The sequence below is a fragment of the Boleophthalmus pectinirostris genome, unplaced genomic scaffold, assembly GCF_026225935.1.
Source record: "Boleophthalmus pectinirostris isolate CB_2022bp ecotype Guang Dong unplaced genomic scaffold, ASM2622593v1 HiC_scaffold_8, whole genome shotgun sequence".
Taxonomy (NCBI): domain Eukaryota; kingdom Metazoa; phylum Chordata; class Actinopteri; order Gobiiformes; family Gobiidae; genus Boleophthalmus; species Boleophthalmus pectinirostris.
Window position 1 is genome coordinate 22,235,598 of NW_026571515.1, and position 23,005 is coordinate 22,258,602.

General features: G+C 38.5%; 6 protein-coding genes across 8 annotated transcripts; 2 read left to right on the plus strand and 4 right to left on the minus strand.

Annotated features, from left to right (window-relative positions):
• Window positions 1-323: 323 nt before the first annotated feature.
• On the plus strand, window positions 324-1,800 carry rh50 (Rh50-like protein). Its single transcript, XM_055166346.1, has one exon. The coding sequence runs from the start codon at window positions 324-326 to the stop codon at window positions 1,740-1,742; it is 1,419 nt and encodes a 472-aa protein (XP_055022321.1). The 3' UTR covers window positions 1,743-1,800.
• Window positions 1,801-3,031: 1,231 nt separating this feature from the next.
• rbm39b (RNA binding motif protein 39b) lies at window positions 3,032-8,252 on the plus strand. Its single transcript, XM_055165482.1, has 15 exons — window positions 3,032-3,225; window positions 3,908-3,965; window positions 5,251-5,300; window positions 5,406-5,591; window positions 5,686-5,742; window positions 5,825-5,942; window positions 6,010-6,162; window positions 6,242-6,379; window positions 6,459-6,524; window positions 6,600-6,804; window positions 6,889-6,972; window positions 7,046-7,136; window positions 7,205-7,310; window positions 7,777-7,855; window positions 7,924-8,252. The coding sequence occupies exons 2-15, from the start codon at window positions 3,915-3,917 to the stop codon at window positions 8,022-8,024; spliced, it is 1,485 nt and encodes a 494-aa protein (XP_055021457.1). The 5' UTR covers window positions 3,032-3,225; window positions 3,908-3,914; the 3' UTR covers window positions 8,025-8,252.
• Window positions 8,253-8,415: 163 nt separating this feature from the next.
• On the minus strand, window positions 8,416-14,429 carry LOC110157913 (embryonic polyadenylate-binding protein B-like). 2 transcript variants are annotated; one of them, XM_055165481.1, is made up of 16 exons: window positions 13,955-14,429; window positions 13,117-13,316; window positions 12,587-12,780; window positions 12,016-12,131; window positions 11,146-11,285; window positions 10,977-11,071; window positions 10,768-10,905; window positions 10,600-10,695; window positions 9,901-10,161; window positions 9,667-9,754; window positions 9,494-9,601; window positions 9,309-9,433; window positions 8,971-9,073; window positions 8,774-8,904; window positions 8,638-8,709; window positions 8,423-8,554 (listed from the first exon to the last, which is right to left on the minus strand). In XM_055165481.1, the coding sequence occupies exons 2-15, from the start codon at window positions 13,307-13,309 to the stop codon at window positions 8,650-8,652; spliced, it is 1,848 nt and encodes a 615-aa protein (XP_055021456.1). In that variant the 5' UTR covers window positions 13,310-13,316; window positions 13,955-14,429; the 3' UTR covers window positions 8,423-8,554; window positions 8,638-8,649. The 2 variants fall into 2 exon arrangements, with proteins under 2 accessions (XP_055021455.1, XP_055021456.1); XM_055165480.1 differs by having other exon boundaries at window positions 8,416-8,709.
• Window positions 14,430-15,297: 868 nt separating this feature from the next.
• On the minus strand, window positions 15,298-18,524 carry LOC110157916 (14-3-3 protein beta/alpha-1-like). Of its 2 annotated transcripts, none has more exons than XM_020922305.2 (6): window positions 18,365-18,524; window positions 17,009-17,316; window positions 16,796-16,919; window positions 16,560-16,723; window positions 16,373-16,468; window positions 15,298-16,285 (listed from the first exon to the last, which is right to left on the minus strand). In XM_020922305.2, the coding sequence occupies exons 2-6, from the start codon at window positions 17,306-17,308 to the stop codon at window positions 16,229-16,231; spliced, it is 741 nt and encodes a 246-aa protein (XP_020777964.1). In that variant the 5' UTR covers window positions 17,309-17,316; window positions 18,365-18,524; the 3' UTR covers window positions 15,298-16,228. The 2 variants fall into 2 exon arrangements, with proteins under 2 accessions (XP_020777964.1, XP_020777965.1); XM_020922306.2 differs by having other exon boundaries at window positions 17,009-17,311; window positions 18,365-18,507.
• A 505-nt stretch (window positions 18,525-19,029) lies between these two features.
• Window positions 19,030-20,350, minus strand: LOC110157965 (ubiquinol-cytochrome-c reductase complex assembly factor 5). Its single transcript, XM_020922369.2, has 2 exons — window positions 20,084-20,350; window positions 19,030-19,291 (listed from the first exon to the last, which is right to left on the minus strand). The coding sequence occupies exons 1-2, from the start codon at window positions 20,235-20,237 to the stop codon at window positions 19,206-19,208; spliced, it is 240 nt and encodes a 79-aa protein (XP_020778028.1). The 5' UTR covers window positions 20,238-20,350; the 3' UTR covers window positions 19,030-19,205.
• Window positions 20,351-20,597: 247 nt separating this feature from the next.
• Window positions 20,598-23,003, minus strand: kctd6b (potassium channel tetramerization domain containing 6b). The gene is made up of 3 exons (XM_020922367.2): window positions 22,843-23,003; window positions 22,172-22,274; window positions 20,598-22,033 (listed from the first exon to the last, which is right to left on the minus strand). Exons 2-3 carry the CDS (start codon window positions 22,196-22,198, stop codon window positions 21,347-21,349), a joined length of 714 nt encoding a protein of 237 aa, XP_020778026.1. The 5' UTR covers window positions 22,199-22,274; window positions 22,843-23,003; the 3' UTR covers window positions 20,598-21,346.
• Between the last annotated feature and the right edge of the window lie 2 nt (window positions 23,004-23,005).

Below are 23,005 nucleotides of genomic sequence, written 5' to 3' on the forward strand. Positions count from 1 at the left end.
ACAGCAAGACATACTGTATAATAGTGTTTGTCTTATTTTTACTAGAAGTCAGGGTACTGTGTGTTCTCACTTACAAAGTCACCATTATGAACCTTGGTAATAACTGTATAGCCATAAACATTCTAGGAAAGTAAAATGTGAACAAGGAGATAAGACAAAGCTGAAATGAACTTTATGTAACAACAAATGATAAGACCTTCATTATAACATCAAGCAAAGTTCAGCCACATATATTTGATAAATACATGCTTCTAGGAAGTGGGGAAGAGTTTGACCTTTCAGCTTTTTTATCTGGACCATTTCTGCAAGAAAAAGCTGACAGGATGAAGAAACGCTGGACCAATCTCCGTGTTAAATTGCCTATGTTTATATTTATCTCACAAGGCATTTTTCTTGGTCTTTTTGCGGCTTTTGTTACCTATGATGACCATACCAACGCTTTGTTTCAAACCAACAAAACTAACCCAATGGAGAATGCCGTGTACAAAGACTATCCATTCTTCACAGACATTCAGGTCATGATTTTCCTTGGTTTTGGTTGCCTTTTGTCATTCTATCGTACCTATGGCTTTGGAGGCATGGTTTTCAACTTCCTCACTGCTACTTTCACTATTCAATGGGCTATTTTGGTTCAAGGCTACTTTCACTTCAGTCATAATGGTCAGATTCACGTTGGTGTGATTAACCTTATCAATGCAGAGTTTGCATGTGCTGTTGTTTTGATTTCATTTGGGGCAGTCCTTGGGAAAACTAGCCCTTTACAACTGCTAATAATGTCATTATTAGAGATACTAATATTTGGAACAACTGAGTGGGTTGTACTCAAGTATCTGCGCATCAACGACGCTGGAGGATCAATTTTGATTCATGTTTTCGCATGCTACTTTGGGTTAGGAGTCACGTTTGTTCTGTACAGGCCTCAACTGAGCAATGGACACGCCAAAGAAAGCACAAGCTACCATTCTGACTTACTGTCCGTGATGGGGACTCTGTTGTTATGGGTGTTTTGGCCCTCTTTTAACTCTGCACTGACCCTTAAAGGCGATGACCAACATAGAGCCATTCTCCATACTTTCCTTGGATTAAGCGCCTCGACTCTCACAGCTTTTGCGTTATCATCTATGCTAAACAAAAACGGAAAACTCACAATGGCTGATGTGCAGAATGTTACGCTTGCTGGAGGGGTGACTGTGGGTGCGTCTGTGGATATGATGATCTCCCCCGCAGTCGCCTATGCGCTGGGAATGGCTGGTGCAACTGCCTGTATGCTGGGCTACAAGTATTTAAGTCCCTTTCTTGCGCGACATTGCCGGATCCAGGATCAGTGTGGCATTCACAACTTGCACGGTCTTACAGGGCTCATTTCGAGCGCAGCGGGAATTTGTGCCATTCTTTGGGCCAGTGAGGAGGTCTACGGGCCAAGTCTGTACGAGACCTTTACGCACACAGCTCCAGCGGAAAAGGACCCAAAACTGGCGGAACTCAAGCAGTTGGTACCAGGGTTAGTGCCTGGTTTAGGGAGGACTGCCCCAAAACAAGCCCTTTTCCAGGCTGCAGCAGTAGGACTGACAATTGGAGTGTCCGTGATTGGAGGGGTCTTCACTGGATTCGTCCTGAAACTCCCAGGCCTTGCAGCTCCTTCGGATGAACTGTGTTTTGATGACGAACTGTTTTTTGATGTTCCATATGACTATGAAGCGCTACTCAATAGGACCACAACAAGTGAGGACAAAGTTGCATAATGGACCCTAAGTGCATGCCAATCAAGAAAATAAATAAATAATAATAATTTTTAATAAGTTTACCAGGGATTATAATAAAAACAAGTTTAAAACATAGGCGAGCCTATTTATAGCATGTATCAGGTCTCTCATAAGTTATTATTATTATTATTATTATTAATAATAATAATAATTATTATTATTATTTTATTTTTTTAACTAGACCTATGATTAATGCATCAAGTCACAGTCAAAGTGACTGAAACACACATCAACAGGTAAATTGGCGAACCAGTTTAAGCATTAAGCTAAATGTATTTGTATATATATATTATTTAATTAAATAGACCTTACAGGATAATTGAATGATTTATTGATTAATTGATTGATTAATATGTTATATGTAATATTGTGTTATGAATGTTCCGTATACAATTTGATATATTTGTATAAATGGCATTTAAATTATTACGGATAGCCTATAGCGTGTAACCTTCTGGAGGTGGAACATCACCTACATGATTATATAGAAATGGAAAGTTAAAACCATAAATCAGAACACTCTCTATGAAAATAGATAGATATTATGCCATATTGTAGAGGAGAATTATTGATACTTTGCAGTGACATCACAGTGGGGGTTTCTGGCTGTATGTTTATGACAGAATGTTCAGATGTTGGTGGTGACACAATGCAAACAATCAAACACTGCCTGGAAAACTTTAAACATAAACTGTATAAATTTTGTGGTTTTAAGAAACTCAAGAAAACAACACATGAAACAAGAAAATGAAAAATTGAAAAAACAAACAAACTGGGACTTCTTTAACATCACAAATTGTAGACCTATTGTAGTTTCAACTAAATCAGTTCTTTTTGGTAACTGATTGTGTTAAAATAGCTCAGACTAAAGTCTGACTGAGTAAGAGCTTCAAACAGAACAAAGTCTACATTTAGCATCACCCCCAGGAGATGTTGATGATATCAGCTGCAATAATAACCAAAGAAACAACATTAATGGAGACAAGCAGTAGGTCATCCCTCCTCCAGGCTGAAGTTATGTTTGTGTTGATGCAAGCTTGTTCACATTAAGAACACATGTTTTTCTAAGTTGATCAGTTCAATAAACATAACCAACATAAAAAACATGTGTTTATTTTAGTTCATTTTTTTTAGTTTGCCGTCTAACAAACATTGTTGAATTAATAAACTAAACATTTGTGTGTAGAAGGTAATTACTTGCTGATGCAGCTGGTGGCGCTAGTGCACTGTCAAACGTCTGTGCTACCTCCAGTTTGGAGAAGATGACGCCGAAGAAGAAGGGCGTTCTCAGAGGACGTGCGTCTTGTGCGTCTCGACCGTCACGACGCTGCCACACTCTCAAACACAAAGGATTACATAATACTGACATTTTATACTTAATTATAGCTTTTTCTACTTTGCCAGGAAGGCGGCGGCCCGTTGCTTTCGAATCTAACTCGTACAACTGTCGCCATATCTGAAGGTAAGACCACTGTTTGCTTGTCGCTAAAGCTCGCTCTTGCGGAAGCGTTGCTAGTAGTAGGCCATATTGGCAGTTCAAGCTTTGTTACCAAATTTATAGCAATTTACGGCTTGAGAAGTAATATTTGTGTCTTTTACGTACCGTTTTATTGCAATATTTCAGTTTGTGCGACGTTTGTTTGTTAATATCGTGTATGAGAGCTCGGAAGCGTATATCGAGCAGCAGCACACGAAGACATCATGGCCAACTTCGCCCAATTGTTGCTAACTTTTGCCACGCAACTGGGACGCATTTGCCTTCCCTTTTCAAGTGGTGCGTTTTGCTTTATCCTTTCAGTTACAGTACAGCGGATGGTTGGATAGTGGTTGGATAGAAGAGATATTTCGATGAAGTAAAACGATAATCTCGCTTGATGATTGGCATTTTATTCACTATGCATTAACACATGATCACATGACCCGGCCTTAGGTTTCGCCTCGCCACACCACGGAGGGGGGTGGTGGGTCGGGTCACCAGAGCAACGAAAAACAAAACAAAAACACTGAAATGGTCGTTAAAAACACTACTTTAAACCTTTATCTTACAACGGTGGTTCCAAGACTGTACACATATTTTGCAAACCGCCTTTAATGAGCATAGTTGGGCTTTTGTTCTCATAAATCATGTGTTATCTTCCCTGCAGGATCAACATGGCTGATGATTTTGATGTGGAGGCCATGCTGGAGGCTCCTTACAGAAAGGTGGGTTACTGTGTATTGCCAGGGTCTGTTTGAGAGTTTAGATATTCTCCTTTATTTAAATATGTAAATAATGTTGTGACAATGTTAACTTGTTTATGTGGTATGATTTGAGATTTGTTCAATGGTAATACAGAATTATAAATAAATCAACATCTATCTCTCTTTGTAGACTTCCTAATGATATCTCACCTCTACTCCCATGAATTCATCTTTGATACCACTGTGAACTGTGAAAAAAAGGAAGGTAGTTATTGTGCATATACTGATGTACTGTGGTTCACCTTAGGACAAAACAAATCTAGAAAATGCAGGCCCTGAACGGTTGTGACCAGGTGAATACCAATGGCTTATTGGCCCATATCCAGCAAAGGAAGCAGTATTCAATTTTACAATGAGTTGTTACATTTATTGAATAAAATAGAGTTGTTATTCTAGAAACCCAAATGCACATTTTTATATACATCAACTATTTTCAAGTAACACATAAATGTCTCAAAAATGTATTTGCTCTCTCTGTAGGTCAAACTTTGCATTGGTATGATCTCCTTTATGTAAACATGAATACTGCTTCTTTGCCCAAAAAGATGTACTGTAAAACAGCATCTTTTATTATTTTTTTTACTTATATAACTTTTTATTTTGCATGCTATAATTATAATAGAATAAACAATACACAATCAAGTATAACTATTAAAGATACTTTTTGTAGGAAAGAGTCATTAGTAACTCATGGATAAATTATTGGATTTATTCTTTTTTTTTTTTTTTTTTTTTACTTTATATTTTTCCATGGGCATCACTATTACTAAGAAGTGTGAATCCCTGTTTGCTTCAGGGCAAGATGTGTGACAGAGGTGGCATCGAGCTCATACAGTCCAAGAACCACAGGGGGTGAAGATCTCTGGACTGACTCCAACCACACAGGATCTCTTTTAGAGGCTGTGGCTGTGTGGCCTCGTGATTAGGCACTGTTAGATGCTTTGGTACGACCCAATAGTGAGAGTGAAGAAGATGACCAATAATCATTACTGTCTGCACTCAGCTAATGTTGGAGATTACCTTTCCCTTTGAGAATAAACTACTGAAATCTTGTAAAAGAAACTCAGGATTGGGAATTGGGTGCTATGGGGTTGTGGATGGACAGTGTCCAGGCATGGCACTAATTGTTTAGTATTATTATTAATTGAATATATTTTGCATTTTCTCTTGTCCCACCCCACCCCCTTTACCATCACGTCATGCAATGTTTCACCTACGTCACCTGATGTTCTTCTATCGACCTTAGGATGAGTACAAGTCCTCTCATACTAATGGACATGAAGACCATAGCAAGAAGTAAGTTCTGTTAAATTGCCCATTTTTGTGAACCTGCTACAGATACAAAATTAAATTGAAATGAGATTATTTAGTATATTTTAATATGTTATCTGAATGTTTCAGGAAAAAACGGAGTCGTAGCCGCAGTCCGGCCTCTCGTAAGAGACGCAGCCGGAGCAGGGATCGGAAGAAGGGGAAGAAGAGGAGCCGGAGCCGTGAGCGCAAACGCAGCCGCAGTAAAGAGCGCCACCGCAGCCGCTCCAAGAGCAAGGAGCGGTCTGGGAGATACAAGGGACGCAAGAGCCCCATGTGAGTAACTCAGAAACTGAAACCTGTGTACAGTTTGTGCTGTCAAAGTAAATGTGTGGTTTTGAATAATATTTATATATTTGTTTAATTTTAGACGCAAGCACTCAAGAAGCCGAAGTCCCATCATCAAAAAAGAAAAGAGTCCCATAAGGTAATTGCAATAAATATTTCAAACTTTTCATTATTTATTTTTACTTAAAACTAAGAATAACATTATTCTTGACCCGTTAAAGGCAACCTATTGATAATCTAACCCCAGAGGAGAGAGATGCGCGCACAGTCTTCTGCATGCAACTGGCAGCACGAATCCGTGCTCGTGATCTAGAAGACTTCTTTTCAGCCGTTGGAAAAGTGAGTTTCAGACACAAGATTCATGAACATTTGCATAAAACATGTTTAAATTATTATTCATTTGCAGGTCAGGGATGTAAGGATAATCTCTGACAGAAATTCAAGGAGGTCAAAGGGCATTGCCTACATAGAGTTTGTAGAAACATCGTCTGTACCGCTTGCCATTGGACTAACTGGCCAAAGACTATTGGGAGTCCCTATTATTGTACAGGCCTCACAGGTAAGTGTGTGAGGTCAAGAGCTTTTTAACAAGTGATTTATGCCGTTATATTCATTTATATTGTATTTTGCTTTGACAGGCAGAGAAGAACAGAGCTGCTGCAGCTGCTAATGCACTTCAGAGGGGCAGTATGGGTCCGATGCGGCTGTATGTGGGGTCATTACACTTCAACATCACCGAGGAAATGCTTCGGGGGATCTTTGAGCCTTTTGGAAGAGTCAGTCCCAGTATTATTATACAGTCAAAATTTTGCATGTTGAATTTTTTTAAATCTTATTTTAATTTATCTCCTACAGATTGAGTCAATACAACTTATGATGGACAGTGAGACCGGAAGATCTAAAGGATATGGATTCATTTCCGTAAGTAGAAGAATTACTGATGGCTCCTTCTGTTTTTATTTAAATGTTTGCTTACTGTGTTTTGGCTGTGAATAGTTTGCAGATGCAGAGTGTGCCAAAAAAGCCCTGGAGCAGTTGAATGGTTTTGAGTTGGCAGGACGTCCAATGAAGGTGGGACATGTTACAGAGCGCTCAGACTATTCAATGGCCAGCTCCTTCCTGGACAACGATGAACTTGAAAGAACTGGCATTGACCTGGGTACCACAGGACGGCTACAGCTCATGGCTCGGCTAGCTGAAGGTTTGCGCTTAATTATATTGAGTAAAAATCTTGTCAGTTGTAAGTTTATAGACTGTTTTCATTCCCCACTGATTCTCTCAACAGGAACTGGCCTGAAGATCCCACCGGCCGCTCAGCAAGCTCTACAGATGACTGGGTCTGTACAGTTTGGGAACGCACCAGTTACTGGTATGAACTAAATAAACTGAACTTACTAAATGGGTATTATGATTGATAATTGATGTATGTATGCTATTTTTAGGGGTTCCACCTCCTGCTCAACCCTTGAACCTCCCAGCACAGCCAATAGCCACGCATTGTCTTCAGCTGTCCAACCTTTTCAACCCACAAGCGTAAGATTAACTACTAAATATTTGTTTACTTAATCTTTGGACTAAAATCAATGTCTCAATTCTTGTAGTGAAAATGATCCAAACTGGGCCACAGAGATTCAAGATGACGTCATTGATGAGTGCAACAAACATGGTGGTGTTGTTCACATTTATGTCGACAGAAACTCCCCTCAAGTGAGTCAAAGTTGTGGTCCAACTCACTGTCCTTTTTAGAAGAATTATAATTGTCAATGAAAAATGTTTAATCATTCATGTCTATATGCCTGGTAGTTTAAATAAACCTATTTAAATTGCACCCAACAGTAACACGTCAATCACAAAACACAATACTATCTACACACATGTTGGGTAGAAATATTTGAAATGCAAATTCCACAAAACCAAAGCAACCCAAGGAGGAGCTGCTGAGCCTTTTGTGAGAGGAGGCTATACTCTGCAAATAAGATTGCATGATACTCTTGCATTAGAAAGTTGATACGCCTGTAACCAGAACAAAAACCACGCACCCGACAGCAGGTTAAGGCCCGTCTCTTGCTTTTAGTCACAGCTCAAGTCAGATCATGTTAACAGGTTGGCATGTCTAACAAGCACAAGTCATCTTCAGTTGTATCAATTCTGATACAATAATGTCTCTCTTCAGGGTAACGTGTATGTCAAATGCCCATCAATCCCTGCAGCTATGGCTACTGTAAATGCGCTTCACGGACGTTGGTTTGCAGGTTTGTTCAAACTTGAATCATCTTGCCTGATTAACAAAGTTCAAATGAAATAATTCTTTCCTTTTTAGGGAAAATGATCACTGCTGCATATGTACCTCTGCCAACCTACCACAGCCTGTTTCCTGATTCAGTGACGGCAACAATGCTCCTGATGCCCTCCCGGCGATAGTTGGACTATCCAACAATGAGAATGTGTATATACCTCGTTTTCAGTGAGACGGCAGCAGTTTAAAGGTTGCCTGTGTGTAATGAGTATGCCTCAAGTTTATGTACTCAGCTGTGCATTGATTTGTCTAAAACCTGAAATTAGTCTGAGTTATAAATTGTTTAAAGTACTTGCTGTTCAGATTGTTAGGTTAGGCCTTAAATGCCAAAATAAATTTGCTTTGTAAATTAATCAGACATTGTACTTTGAGACCTGCAAAAGTATAAACAGCTACTGCACACCATCTAAGAATTCAGCTCAACTAATCTTTCAGTACATGAAGGTATCAGGAGGCCTCATCTTAGTTTCCAAAAAGGTTTACTCAATACTGGTGGAAGGAAGCCTGGACCAAATGACAAGTTTTATTTGCTTTTTGAACAACTTTATTCTAACAAAAGTTTGGAACAACAAAACTATCACTTCAATATTTTACCAACTTTAACTTTTTTTTGTTTTTTACAATATTTAGTATTGTTCCAGTAACAGTTAACTTTCTGCAAAGCATGAAAGATCCAAAGTTAGAAATGGGGCACTTGCTCATAAGTCTAGATCTACATTTTCAAAAGGGCAAACTTGCCAACAATAGCCTCTACTTTGGAGATAGGTCTTTGGCTTGGTGGGCTTTAAGAACAGCAATTGCCTCATCCACCTAAATAAATAGGGTTGTAAAGTTATTAAAATGTGAAGGACATAACTCTCCCACCAAACATTACCTTGGCATGAAGGGACTCCGGGGACTCGAGCATGTGCAGCAGCTCTGTGTTGTCCATTTCCAGTAACATCCCTGTAATTTTTCCTGCCAGGTTTGGATGATAAGCCTGGATCAGGGGGTAGAGTCGCTCACCTGGGCATTACACACATCAGAATACACTCAAGCAGACAACATAACATGTACACAATGTATACCTACCCAGAAGCTGTTTTTGATCCATTAGAGGAGCTGATGCCAACATGGTGGCATCCAGAGGCTCTTGACCTGACATGTGACCCACAGGCTCCATCATAGACTTACCCTAAAACAGGATCAATGTGATTTAATTACACATAAAAGGTTCATGGACTTTGCTTGTGTAAAGTGCCTTGCTCATAGCTGAAGCATCATGGAGACGAGACACTGGCCCTAAAGTCATAGGATTCACTTGTGACAACTACTTCCCCATTCCCCTTCATTAACCCACTCCCACATTTTTAATAATGTTCTCCAAATAATCTGTTTATACCTCATCTACAGTTTGTTTCATGCATTACCTGCATTCTTTTTAAAGGAGTTTGTGCCACTTGGGGGTTTCTCACTCCAGTAGAATACTTGTACTGGTTACTCCTGCCCACACCCATGTCACCTCTCCCTCCTATAGTCTGGGTCCCAATGTTGTCTGAAAATAAAATAAAATAAAAGGAGGATTTGTCTCACTGATGTGATTGCAGAAACATACTTGTTTTGTGAGTTCCAGAGATGACATGTGGCACTTGGGTGGAAGCTTGTTTAACAGTAGCAATAGATCCACGGCGCGGACCAGTGTTATACTGGGATGAATATGGTCCTAAAAGAAAAAAATAATAATTTAGACTCTTAATTATAAGAGATATATATTTAAAGACAATTCACCCTGTGGTTTGGGCAGTTGTCCAGCCCAGCGAGGAACTGGTCTCATGTTACTCATAGCACCATGGTTATAGTAGGATCGAGAATGGGGCTAAAAGATGGGGAAAAAGCATAAGATTTATGGGTATGGGTACACTTTTGTGCAACTTTTTATAATAAAAGTGCTGCATGACTGGTGAGAGAATTATCATTCTGAAACACCCTTGAAGATGACCAGTGACACTGTTGACTGCCCACCTGCGGTACAGTCATATAGTATCCTGCCTGCTGATAGGAGTCGATTAGGGGGCTGGGCATGGACCTCATGGATGCGATCCTCTGCATGTATTTATTGGTCAGGATGGCCTTCCGCTCCTCTCTACGTTGAGCAAGAGCCACATACAAAGGTTTGGTGGCAATGATTCTCCCGTTCATCTCAGTTACAGCTTTTGTTGCTTCCTCTGGTGATGAGAAACACACAAATCCAAACCCTTTGCTCTGGGAGCCATCTGTCATTACCTAAACAGAAGATATACACAGTTACAATTGGCGCCTCAGTAGAGAAGATGGAACATAGGTTGCAAAATTTTGTGTCAAAATCTAGATGTGATTTTCTGACAATTATTGTGAATTTAATTTAATTTCAAATCAGGATTTCTGCATAGTGCACATTTTAAACAAATCCAGAAGAATGCATGAATCTGAGAGAACACTGAAATATGATCTGATAAATTCATACAAGAACCACATTAGCAGAGGTCAAATCTTTTTTGCAGAGGGCATTTTACCCAGGCTTGGCCATTTAATAACTGCAACCATTACCATTTTAATTTGACTGCAACCAAATGTGAGAGACACAGAATTGATTGGAACTGAAATGTCTGAGTATGGGACCATGACAAGTTTGAAAAACCCTGAAGAATATATGGTTTCTGAGTGTCTTCTCAGTTTACACACTTTTGCACTGGTGATGGTACCATAAGGAGCAAACTCCTTCCTGAGTCTTTCATCATCTATGGTGTCATCAAGATTTTTCACATAAAGATTCACACCCTAAAGGAGAAATGTTCAATAATCAATACAAAACTCAAAGTCACTACAGCATACAGGGTGAAGTTGTGGTACCTGGTAGCGCTGGATTCGGTCTTGTTTGATCTGGTCAAATTTGCGCTTAAGTTCTCCCTGGCGCTCCAGTCTCTTCTGAGCACGACCCACATAAATTATTCTGCCATTGAGTTCTTTTCCATTCATTTCATCGACAGCCTACGAGTCGCAGAACCTTCAAAATAGGCACTGAAACATGGGTGTGGGACAGTGTAGGAGATTGGACTAACCTTTTGAGCATCATCGTGATAGGCGTAATTCACAAATCCAAATCCACGTGACACACCCTTCTCATCCTTCATCACACGCACACTCAGTGTCTTTCCTATGAGCATGACAACATGTAGAGGTATGCACTAAGGAGCAGCAAAATACCAAATAAATAGTAAGGAAACTCACCAAATGCAGAAAAAGCCTCTTTGAGTTTCTCATCAGTGAAGTTGTCACCAAAGTTTTTAACATACACATTGGTGAATTTGATAGATTTTGTGCCATACTCCAGCTCTCTTTCTTTGCGGGATTTAAAATGACCCACAAAACTACAGATCAAAACAAGCATTAAAGTCATACATTTCTAATTTAATCAAAATATAAAGACAATGCAAATGTGACCATGCAGAAAAAGGCAAGCACATGCATCACACTGCAGCTTGGCAACATATGAGGCTCTCTCACTGTTTTCTACATGATCTTTGCTTTCTTGTCTGACCAATCACAGCCCTGGGATACTAGAGTCAGAATGGCTAGTGGTGTCCATATTAAATCTATCATTTGCTACTGCACTTGAGTTTGTTTAGAAATACTTTAAAAACTGTCTACACGCTTAGTGAAGAAAATTAACAGGTCTTATTTGTTTTAACCTGTGCCTGTTTGTCGTGCCTAGAAATAATCAAACCAAGCCTAGACAAGACTACAGTTTCTGTAGAAATTAATGAAAAAGTTGTAGCTAGTCCTTCTAAAACACTGCCATGCATGACAAAAACAAGCACATGAACTGTATCTGCTAGTAAGTGTCTCCATGCAGCAGACACATCAGATTGTTCACACTAGAACAGAAACACAAACCTAGCCGTGGCTCCTGTATTTTCTGACCTAAGCTTGGGAACCTGACCAGAGTCTGTCAGAAATGGAGTGTTTGAGATGACCATGCCAGATCCTCGACTGAATGTACCTTTACTAGGCATAAAACATGAAATTTCATCTACAACAATCACCAAAGAAACAGTACAGAGTAGTGATGGCTGTACTTCAACTCAGAGAATCACTTACACCTTTCTATCATTCAGCAGCATCCCATTCATGGTCTCTATGGCTCGATTTGCAGCTTCCTGAGTTTCAAAATGGACAAACCCGTAGCCTTTGGATCCTTTCTCATCACAAACAACCTGCAATAGCACAAAGTCCAAAAAGAAATCAGCTTAAAAACAAATTGTAATAATAATTGTAGTAGGAGTGGGGCAAGACATCCTGAGAAACATGCACTATTTTCAATAAGAGCATTTTTTTAATGGCTAATCATTCTGTTTATTGCATTCTACAGCAATCTAGCAGTTGCGGTTTTAAAAGATGCAGTTAATGCATGGATTAATGCAAAGTAAACTGTCAGGACTAGACTGCGTGTGGTGTTCCAAGTCTGCTGAAGTCTATATCACAGCAATGTTACTCAAACAACTGTACTATATTGTATGTGAAATGTGTTTTCACAGTGTGGATCATATCACTTTTTTTTTGGAGTCATGTCATATAGTGTTAAGGATGCTGGATTTAGACCAATAATGAATGGTTGGCTGATTCATATAAAATATTTTTTTTTTTTTTTGGTACAATGCAGTTTACTTGCCTTACAGGATAAAATATTCCCAAATGCAGAGAAGGTGTCATAGAGTGCCTTGTTGTCAATGGATTCATCCATGTTTTTGATGAAAATGTTTCCAACTCCAGACTTCCTCAGTCCTGGGTCACGCTGGGACCACATTATTCGGATGGGTCGACCCTTAAGGACGTCATAGTTCATTGTGTCCAGAGCACATTCAGCTAGAACAACAATATGCATGTTTAAAGTCAGAGTACTCATTTCAAGAAGTATAGAACAATGCTAAATTTTTAAAAATGCAACAAGTTTTGTAATGCATTTTTAAAAATGCATAATTCTGAATGATTGGATTTTGAAATCTGTTTGTCAGTGGCCTTGTTTTTATTAATTTTGTATTATTATATAATAGGCCCAATTCTGCAACATCGAATTTGATTTCAGTATGTTTAGTTTTTAGGTAGTTAAGTAATGATCGTATTGGTAACCTGCTGAGTCGTCTGAATTTATAGTTATTCATGCATCTTATGCACACAGCCATATCTGTTGAATTTTCTTACCATCCGCTGGTTGCTGGAAGTTGATATAGGCGTATCCCAGAGATCGGCGAGTGATAATGTCCCTACAGACCCTGATGGACGTGATGGGTCCCGCCGGAGAGAACTTCTGATACAGCATGGCCTCAGTCACATCGGGGTGCAGGTCCCCCACATAAAGAGAAGCCAGTGGGTAAGCCGGTCCACTGCTGTTCATGCTGGGGCTTGATAAATCATTACATGCACAGTGGAAAGATTATCAACAACAATTATTGAGGGTCTCTTTCAGAAGAAAAATAATAAAACGTTAGAGCTTTCTTTTTGGCACCCTGATGAAAATAAGTAACTTAAGGATAATTTAACAACACTGTAGCATTGACTAATCCTAAAACAGTTGCCTAGATGGATCTTTTAGATGCATGGATACATTTTTTTTTTTATAAAACATGTGTTCAGAATCTTTTGACTTTGGGATTGAAGTTGTAATAAAATAAATTAAATCATGATTTTACAATAAATAATGAATACTGTAGTACCGTTATGTAGGCTAAAATCCAACGTCAAACACAACTGTTCCTAAATATTAATGAAATGTTTTCCCGCAACAACTTGATGATTCAATCGCATAATTGCAATCCAGAAGTGTATTTAGTGTATAATCATAAATTACAACAAACAGTTTTGGATGACATCCTAACCTAAGCGAAAGTTTTAGCCAGGGAGAAAGGGTGTGGCTAATGTTAGCATTGACAGTGCTATAAGCTGCAGCCGCAACCTGCAGCATGTTACCAAGCTCGCGTGAAGTCGTTCTTTAAAGTTTAGGAGATAAAATAAAGTTACAGCTTATGTTAAAGTTACTTACACCGCTGAGGGATCAATTTAAATGTTTCCGAGTAAAGTTAGTATTGGTTGAAAAGATCATTCACGCTCTCCACAAGTGGCGGAAGAATGTTTTCATTCAATCAGGGCCGTGGAACACCTGCCTTCTTCTGCAGTGACTCCATAATGATCCATGTATAAAGAGCGAGGGGTGAAGGTCAAAGGTGTACCACTCCGCATCAAAATATAGGTCAGGAATGGACCACTCGCTATCGGCTGCATGAAACTAATACTCTATTTATATTAAATACTGTATTTTCCCTTTGCAATTATTTGTCACAGGAACAGCTCCATGTTTTCCCAGTTAAACATTTTAATATTATCAAATTGTAATAACAATTGCAATGTCAAATTTACATCCAGCAAAACATTTCCAAATGTACACAGCTTAGTCAAAGTTAGTTAGTTCCATTAGTAAGACTCATAGCATCGACTGTATATGGTTTAGTTAAACACGATTATAATTATATTTGCTGGAGTACAATTATTAAGTATAGCCATTTGTCTTCAATTAACAATTATAAATTTTCTTACTTTCGCTTTTAATAAGATGTAGTGTGCCCTGTTATTACATCTTATGGGAAAAAAAAGATTTATTTTGTCCATTATCTTAAACGAAACTTTATTTCACTGAATGGTCTTTGACACTTTCCTATTTCTTACATGTATAGTGAAACTAGAATGGATTTAAGATACATAAACACAAAGCTAGAATTACACCAACCATTGTTTTAACTCCATTTCGTCACCGCTTTTAGAGCTATTCTAAAGTTTCACAAACCACTTTTGTGCACTGGGTAATAATAGACTGTTACAGAAGCAAATTATTATTTTTTTTTTAAGCCGTAAGACTTGTCAGTAAAAACAAAGCAAGTAGATACCTGATATACAGACAGGCTTTGTCCCACATTCACTAACTGCATTTTCATCAAGCATAATAACAAACTTACATGGATTCATTTTTTCCCAAAACATTATGATTATTCAATTCGTTGGAACATTGTCATAATAAACAGACTGTCAGCTAAAATGTGGAATGGTGTCTTCAACTACAATATGTGGAATGTAGTGGTGATGTTATGGTATTGTGACACTGAGCCTTTTCCCAAATATCCAAATTGTCTGCATTCAAATAACCCTGATATTTTATGTGCCTATTCACACTATATGTCAAAGTGAAACTGAAGATTTGCTGGCACTCTCTTGAAAACATGAAAAAGCCAGCCCAGGCAAATTCATAATTAGATAAACTAACCGCTTTGAAGAGGAATATTTTGCAAGCAGTGTTGGTACAGTGTGTGTTAAGACAATTTCAAATAACATCAATATCATAAGATTACTTTAGTTGTACATACAGATGATAGTCAAACTTGCAAAATACTGAGAACCACATTTATGCACATACATTTTTTTGTACTTGAGTTCAAGCAGCACCTGAACAGCGAGTAAAACTACGAGACAAACCATACTTAATAATAAAATAATAAAAATGAGCTTTGCCTATTCCTAAGAAGGTGGAATGTAATATTATGTCTAAAACAAATCTAAAATCACAATTTATGGGGTCCCTTAAAACTTTTAAACAGTGAAAGTTGTGTGAACATGATCAAGGAGGATTACACCAAGATGTCAGTGTCACAATATAGCCTGCCTCCTTTCTGTATGAGCTCACAGCAGAATTGCAGTTAGCTGAATACAGGATTTTACAGTTTTTCAATTAGATTTTTTTGAGAAATTGAACAATTACCCTCACAGTGTTGTCCTGAAAATCAACTGCCAGCTTGATTACCGTACACAATAAACATTTGAAGTAGCATGAGGAATCACAAATAAAAGTAGCAAAAAAGGAATTATAAATGCACAGGAAATTATAGCAGGGATAAAAGGAACAATTGAAAGGAACAATTAAAATTCACAACAACCCCAACCTGTTATTCTAGGACTCACACTCACATGCTCTCTTGCTGCACAAACCAGCATACATACAGTACATACAAAGCCAAAATAAAAACATATTCAGCAACATGGACTCACTACTCAATACAACATATTTCCACAAAGTGACTGAGTCTGCTAAGAACTGAAAAAATTACCCTGTCACCTCACAATAAAGTTGAGAGGGGTAAAACTAGTTGATCAGGAGCAATTCAGGCTGCTTGTCATACAGAAGTGGGAGGGGCTGATGGAGTGGAGGGGATGTATATAAGCTGTCTGTGTTTAAGATAAGAGTGTAGGTGGATTAACAGTGCAATTTCCTTTAGTTGTCCGCCTCTCCTGTCTCCGCCTCATCTCCCTGGTTTTCTGATGTCCACAGCTGCAGAAAAGGAAAGCATTAAATATCTTAATCATTTTCATTTCAAAATATATTTCGTGAACAATAAGTACAGGACTGGTAACTCACAGTAAGGTTATCCCTTAGTAGTTGCATGATCAGGGTGCTGTCTTTGTAGGAATCCTCATTCAAAGTATCAAGTTCAGCAATGGCTTCATCAAATGCCTGAACAGCAGCACATTTATTTTTTTAATAGTTTAATTTGACCATATTATGTCACAGTAACAAGAGTATTGTTCAAATCAGGATTTAATACCGTTTTAGCCAGGCTGCAGGCCTTGTCTGGGCTGCTGAGGATTTCATAATAGAAGACAGAGAAATTGAGGGCCAGACCAAGCCTGATGGGGTGTGTTGGCTGCATCTCTCCCTTGCTGATGTCAAAAGCTTGCTGGTATGCCTCTTGAGAATTCCCAACAGTGTCTACAAGAAGATACAATGAAATAAAATTACATGAAGTACAACCAAAATGACAAACAAATTATTATAGCTTACCCTTCTTAGTCTCTCCACATGCAACCTCAGACAGGTATCTATAATAGTCTCCTTTCATTTTCAGGTAGAAGACCTTGCTCTCAGCGGCACTTGCATGTTTAATAAGGAAATTATCCAGCAGGCCCTGAAAATGAGCAAATGTTATGTTCCTGGATTAACAATGTGGTCTTAGTGACAGACAAAAACAATTTAATGTAAGTTTTCATAACGTACAAGCACATCATTGCAGATATCCTTCAGCTCCATTTCGATCTTCTCCCGGTATTCTTTGGCCATCTGCTGCTTTTTATCGTTACCCTCCGTCTTCTGCTCGATGCTGGAGATGACACGCCAGGAGGAGCGGCGCGCTCCGACCACATTCTTGTAGGCGACGGAAAGCAGGTTGCGCTCCTCATTGGAGAGCTCCGAGGGCGCACTCTGCTCGGTCACCGACTTCATGGCCGCAGCCATGTCATCGTAGCGCTCAGCCTGCTCAGCGAGCTTAGCCTTCTGTACCAGGTCGTTCTTGTCCATCTTCTAGACTAATCAACAAGCATAAAAAGTGTTACAATTAATCACACGCGCACGCGCACAGATACAGGTATACATTGGTTCTGGTGATAATGACTTATTTAACATTAACTATGCGAACATTTAACAAGTATCATAATAGTATATAAAATTAGAAGCATAACACTAGACTGTACAAGACACGGCGATTTTAACTGATAGCTGGGCCCCAGGCAAGTGGGTCATCCATACATATACCGAGCTAATGTTAGCCGCTACCGAGATGCATTTAACCTATTTCCACCCAAGAAAATGCCCACACGATCAGCGTTTTTTTTTAAAGGAAATTAACACATTAACACTTTTACGTAACCTGTTTATTCTATATGTCTTTACAAGATTTTAGTTGTTATTTATTAGCGTTAAATACTCACAAAACGAGCGGATGTGTTCAGCGTTAAGCTAGCTCGGCTTTAATGCCCACCCTTCAATAGCTCGCAGCCCTGTCGCAGATAATGCCGCTGGCAAGAACCATCGGACACCCTTGAGTTTTAGGATTAACGTAGCCACGTTATACTATAATATTTGGACAGCATAACTGAAATATTTCTTATGAATGTATCGTTTGTGTGACATGAAGACGGACAACGGGAATTAGCCGCTGCCGTCCATCTCTCTAGATAACGGTAACGCTGGTTAGCAGGGCCAAGAACAGATAATGGCCGACATCTATGAAAACATGACTGTGGTATAATGAGCATAAAAGGTTTATTCGGTGCGACGAACACTTGTTCATGATTTGGGATAAGAAGCCGTGAACATTTTGTGCGTTTTGTGTACCTCATACACGGCCCGCCAGGGCTACAGCGCCTGACAGAACAAAGTGTCAAGGAATCTAAGCGCTGCTAGCAGCACGGCGAGCCCTGCTAGCCCCGAACAGCGGCCCTATGTGCGCTCTGCTCGCTCATAGGTATGCTCAGCATCGAGCTTTACATTATACACAGCTATTTTTATCACATCACTGGATCAATACTACCCGCAATACAAAGCCGTATACAATATTCAAATAGCACCACTTACGGTATGGATGATTTTTATTCTGTTTTTATCTCTCCGGGCGATTCAGTCTTCCGTCTCGATCAGCCTATCGTTCAGGGCAGTACCACTTCCGCTACTCCAGCGCTTCGATTTCCCTGTTATAAACCACGCATCTGCCTTACGTAATGCAGCACTGCTCATTTATTCACGCTGTTACTCTAAGAGCCAGAGGAAGACACACTTTAAAGAAGCCTGTGCGACACACCTGCTCTTATTAGCTATAATAATACGTCATTTGGTTTATTGTTATAATAGGTCATTTGGATTGTTATTCTTAATTCTTTAGTCGACAGATTCTATTTGGCCTATAGCCTATTATAGGCAATACGGTCATAGGGTCTGTGTAATATCAAGTGGTTATATTAGCCTTTTACTGCATCTAAATATTGTACAAGTATTGTTATAAATCCTACTAGAGGTGTTTGTAATATAAAGGTGTACTACATGATATAAAAACAACTTGGCCTAATACAAGCAAAACCAAAAGGTAAAACATGTTTCTAAAGTACGTATAATGTATGCAAGTACAAGTACTTATAAAGTATAAGTAAGTATCTATCTATCTAGCTATAGCTATATCTATATAATATATCTATCTATCTATCTATCTAATATATATAATCAGGCAAACATTTCAAAACATAAAACACATTTTATGGTGATTTATTTACATATTTAATACATTCATTCTTTTGATACAGACAACCAATATTACCACAAATACAAAAATAATGTCCTTTTTCATTTCTTCAGACCTCTGAAAACGTTCAGAGGTAATACACTGATAATGACACCTTTGCCTCCAAGTGGAACCCTTTTCAGTTTATTTGACAACAGGTTCTCTTGTTAAATCTTCTGTAATCCTCTTCTGGTATGCTCGCTCTGACTGTTTTCTTCTGTAAACATCATCTGGAATAAAAGAATAATGAATTGGCAGTTGTAAATATGGAGATGAGATGAAACAAAATATCAGGTAATACTTTAAATGCTGCAGTATTACAATTATACATGATGCACTGTGTATATATATGTATATACATAACAATATCTAACATAAGAGTTGTTGTTGTTTTTTTTTTTTACCTGGCCAGCCAAGAATACACACTTCTCCAATAATTTACATATATTTTAATTTGTTTAATTTAATGCTTTTTATTCTGTCACTTTATCGTTTTTTAGGTATTACCAAATTAACAATTTCAAGACTGTAATTTGAATTATCAGAATTAATTCTGATATGAGTAATCTGATATCTTCTTTAGAAGGAACAATATGTAAAAAACTAATGTAGCAAAGACAAAAATGAAAGAGAAAATCTTTCCAAATGTACTGTCTACCAAATTTACAATTACGCTAAAACTTCAATAATTAAGACAAATGTCACCAGGTGATTTTGATTATGATGATCCGATTTGATTTCTTACGGTGATGTAAACACACGGCAATATTTGATAATCCAAGTAGTGATTTTCTATTGCCCATTAATGTACCCAGGGCTGAGACCAGTGAAGACGGTGTACTAGGAACTACAAAATAAATTGAAACTCTGGGGAGAATGTTTAGAGTAACACACAGGTTCAATAACAGCCGTAGATTATATTAATGGTAAAACCCGAAGTGCTTGTATCAGTTAAATTTGACATTTTAATCTGGGAATGATAAAGTGCCAAATGGTTGGAGTCTAACTAGCTAAACACTTACAGAAAGTCTCTTTTCCGATTCTCACGTTGATCATGATCCACTCCATGACACCACCAATACAGAAAAATATAGGGAGAAACCGGTATGTGCCTAAACGACGTTTACCAGGAACGAGACTAAGGATAAATTTAATGTTTTCACTTCTCTGCAGCATCTTCTGTGTCTGTAATCAAGTGACGAGAAGCTTGACCGAAGACTGATCCATGTACCCTTCAGAGGTAAGGCGTAATGGCAGCAGCGGTGGTAGATGGTTTTGTTTCCGGGCTTAGGCCAAATGGGCGGTGTCACTAAAAACAGTGAACGCGAAAGTGGCGGGCCTCTCTGATGATGGGTAGAACCAAACATACTTTAAATGTTGTAACTTCCGTTTGAATGTTGCTGTTATTTTTATATGATAGTAAAATGAATAGTATAAAATACTTGCTTAAATATTACACGGGTATGACAAACCTTTTTCCAGTATATCAGTGTAAGTGTAAAAAAATAAATGCATGTTAAAAAATAAGACAGCAAGTATACAAATCCGTTTATTTAACACTGAGGACTCAACACATCATTGATGGGAATTAATATGTAACAGTCTGACTTAATATTGTAGCACAAGTACATACGTATACAAGACATGCAGACACATGCAACATAGATATACAAAAATGTACCAAAAAAAAGTGTTTTGTAGACTCAACAAGATGAAGTTACAAATACTTTAACAATACACAATGTTGATCAAATCTAAAACTATTAGACCTACTACTTTATTATGGTCAAAGATTTTTCAAGCAATTAGAAAAAACTTTACAGGAATGGTTTAAGTGGCTTTTTGCACACAGTGGTTCACTCAATCATTTTAAATTGTAACTTAACTGCTATGAGATTTTTAATTCATAGGTCTACACCCAATCAGTCAGTAAAAACTTTTTTAGGTTTGAGGAATGCATTTGAGGAATGTCACTGTTTCTTGTGGTACACGGCACGTAATTGTTGATGTTCATGAAATTACAGGTAAAAGTCACATTTATTATACTTACATTGTGGTATATTGTTTGAACAATCTTTATAATAAACCTACACATTCATTTTTAAACACAAATAGCCATGGCCCTTTATCATAATAAGTTTTTTTTCTGCTCCGTGGTAGGCTGTGATTTATACTTAGTTTAACATAATTTGTAGTTCTCTTTTTTGAGTCTAACAATATATTATATATGCTGGCCTCGGAGAGTAATTCTGTAATAGTTTAAGAATTTTAAAAAGTGCTGGTCCTCAATCTTCCACTTTGTGAGCTGGTCGACAAAAAGTCCAATGGTGCTCCACAGTGTTCTCATTGGCACGTTCACTCATATGATGTACACGCGTGTTTCGAATAGTAAAGCCTTGTTTCATAATGTAGTCCATGAGGTGAACCCTGAGGGAGACCTCTTGATGATAATCACATGGTCCAAATGTGAAAGATACCTGACAATCCCTTGTATCCATCATATGTTTGTTCCATTTGGTGAAATTGTTAGCAATACCTTCAAGCAGGGCATGAACCTTTGTGGTTATAGTAAGTTGGGTAATTATAACAGCAACTGGATTTGAATATTTTGACAGTTTTCTTGTGCTTGACAGCTCCACTACCTGTTCAAAGATATCAGGAGGATACAGCGGTTTGGGGTCGTTAAGGCACTGGATTAAAGGTTCAATTTGATAAAAGTCAGCCTCTTTCCTCAAAAGGTCTGTTTCCGTGAAGTCAAGAGGAAGAGTAAGTTCAGATGTCCGCAAGAAGTTTAGGATGTAACGGAAGAGTGTTCCATCTCGGTCTATGAAGTAGTTTCCATGTGAGTCCCGGGTTGTGGGAAAGTCTCCTCGAAACATGGCTCCAAGCATAGAATCTGGGTAGCGTTGCAGAGTGGATAAACTGGTGGTGTAAAGGTGGCCCCCTACATTTAAAGTAACAGGACTAGTCACCTGGAAGAAATCAAACCAGAAAAGTCAAAAACACAACCTTTAGAAGGTTACCCCTTCAAAATAGTGGAAATTTGTGTTAATAAATGTTACAGCAAATTAGTTGTCCCACAGTGATTCATTTCTTAAGGCTATCCTTACCTTACGACCCCAATCTCCATTCTCCATTTGTAGAGTTGCTTGGGCAGAAAAAAAATTTAAATCTGAAAAGGTGTCTGCAGTGTTGTTTTGCTTCACCTAGGGCCTGTATTAAAAATACATACAGACACACATGATAAATTACACGTTATATACATGTCAAGCGACAGTGCATGTAGGAAGAGCTTGCATTATCTTTGCAATATCTTAGAGTTAGTTTTACCACTACTGTATTGACATTGTCTTAACATGCATACTGTGCAAATACTTTAATAACTAGAATAACACTGGGAAAACGTGCACTATATACTAATGTAGAGAAACAGTAACACAATCTGCATGTGTAAACAGTGTGCAGCTTCAGGTCCACAGCTAACGCTACAGCCACCTAACCTACAAATCAAGAAGTAGTCCAAGCCCAAGTCAGGCTCTTCTAATGGGTGGCCTTAAGCCATCGTCAACTTTAAATCGTAAGTAAATTATATTTATGTACGAGCATACACGTTTTATGTGGTAAAAACAAAACAGGGCAGCCTAGCCTGTAGCTAGCTAAATGCTAACTAGCGCACTGCTAGCTAGTGTACATTGCCAATGCAGTCGAGTCAAACTTGGTCAAAACATTGGGATCCCGATATATCACCACTGAAGTAGGTTGGGCTTAAGATGTTTCTTACCAGTCTCGTATTTTCCTACAAGTACGAAGTAATAGATTAAATTTCATTGAGCAGTAAAATGCTGCAGCAGATTTTGTCCACTGTGGCAGCTGTGTGTGAGTGCACCGCTTCAGGCTGCAGCAAACTACTGCGCACATCTGACCCAGATGGGGGAGGAACACAG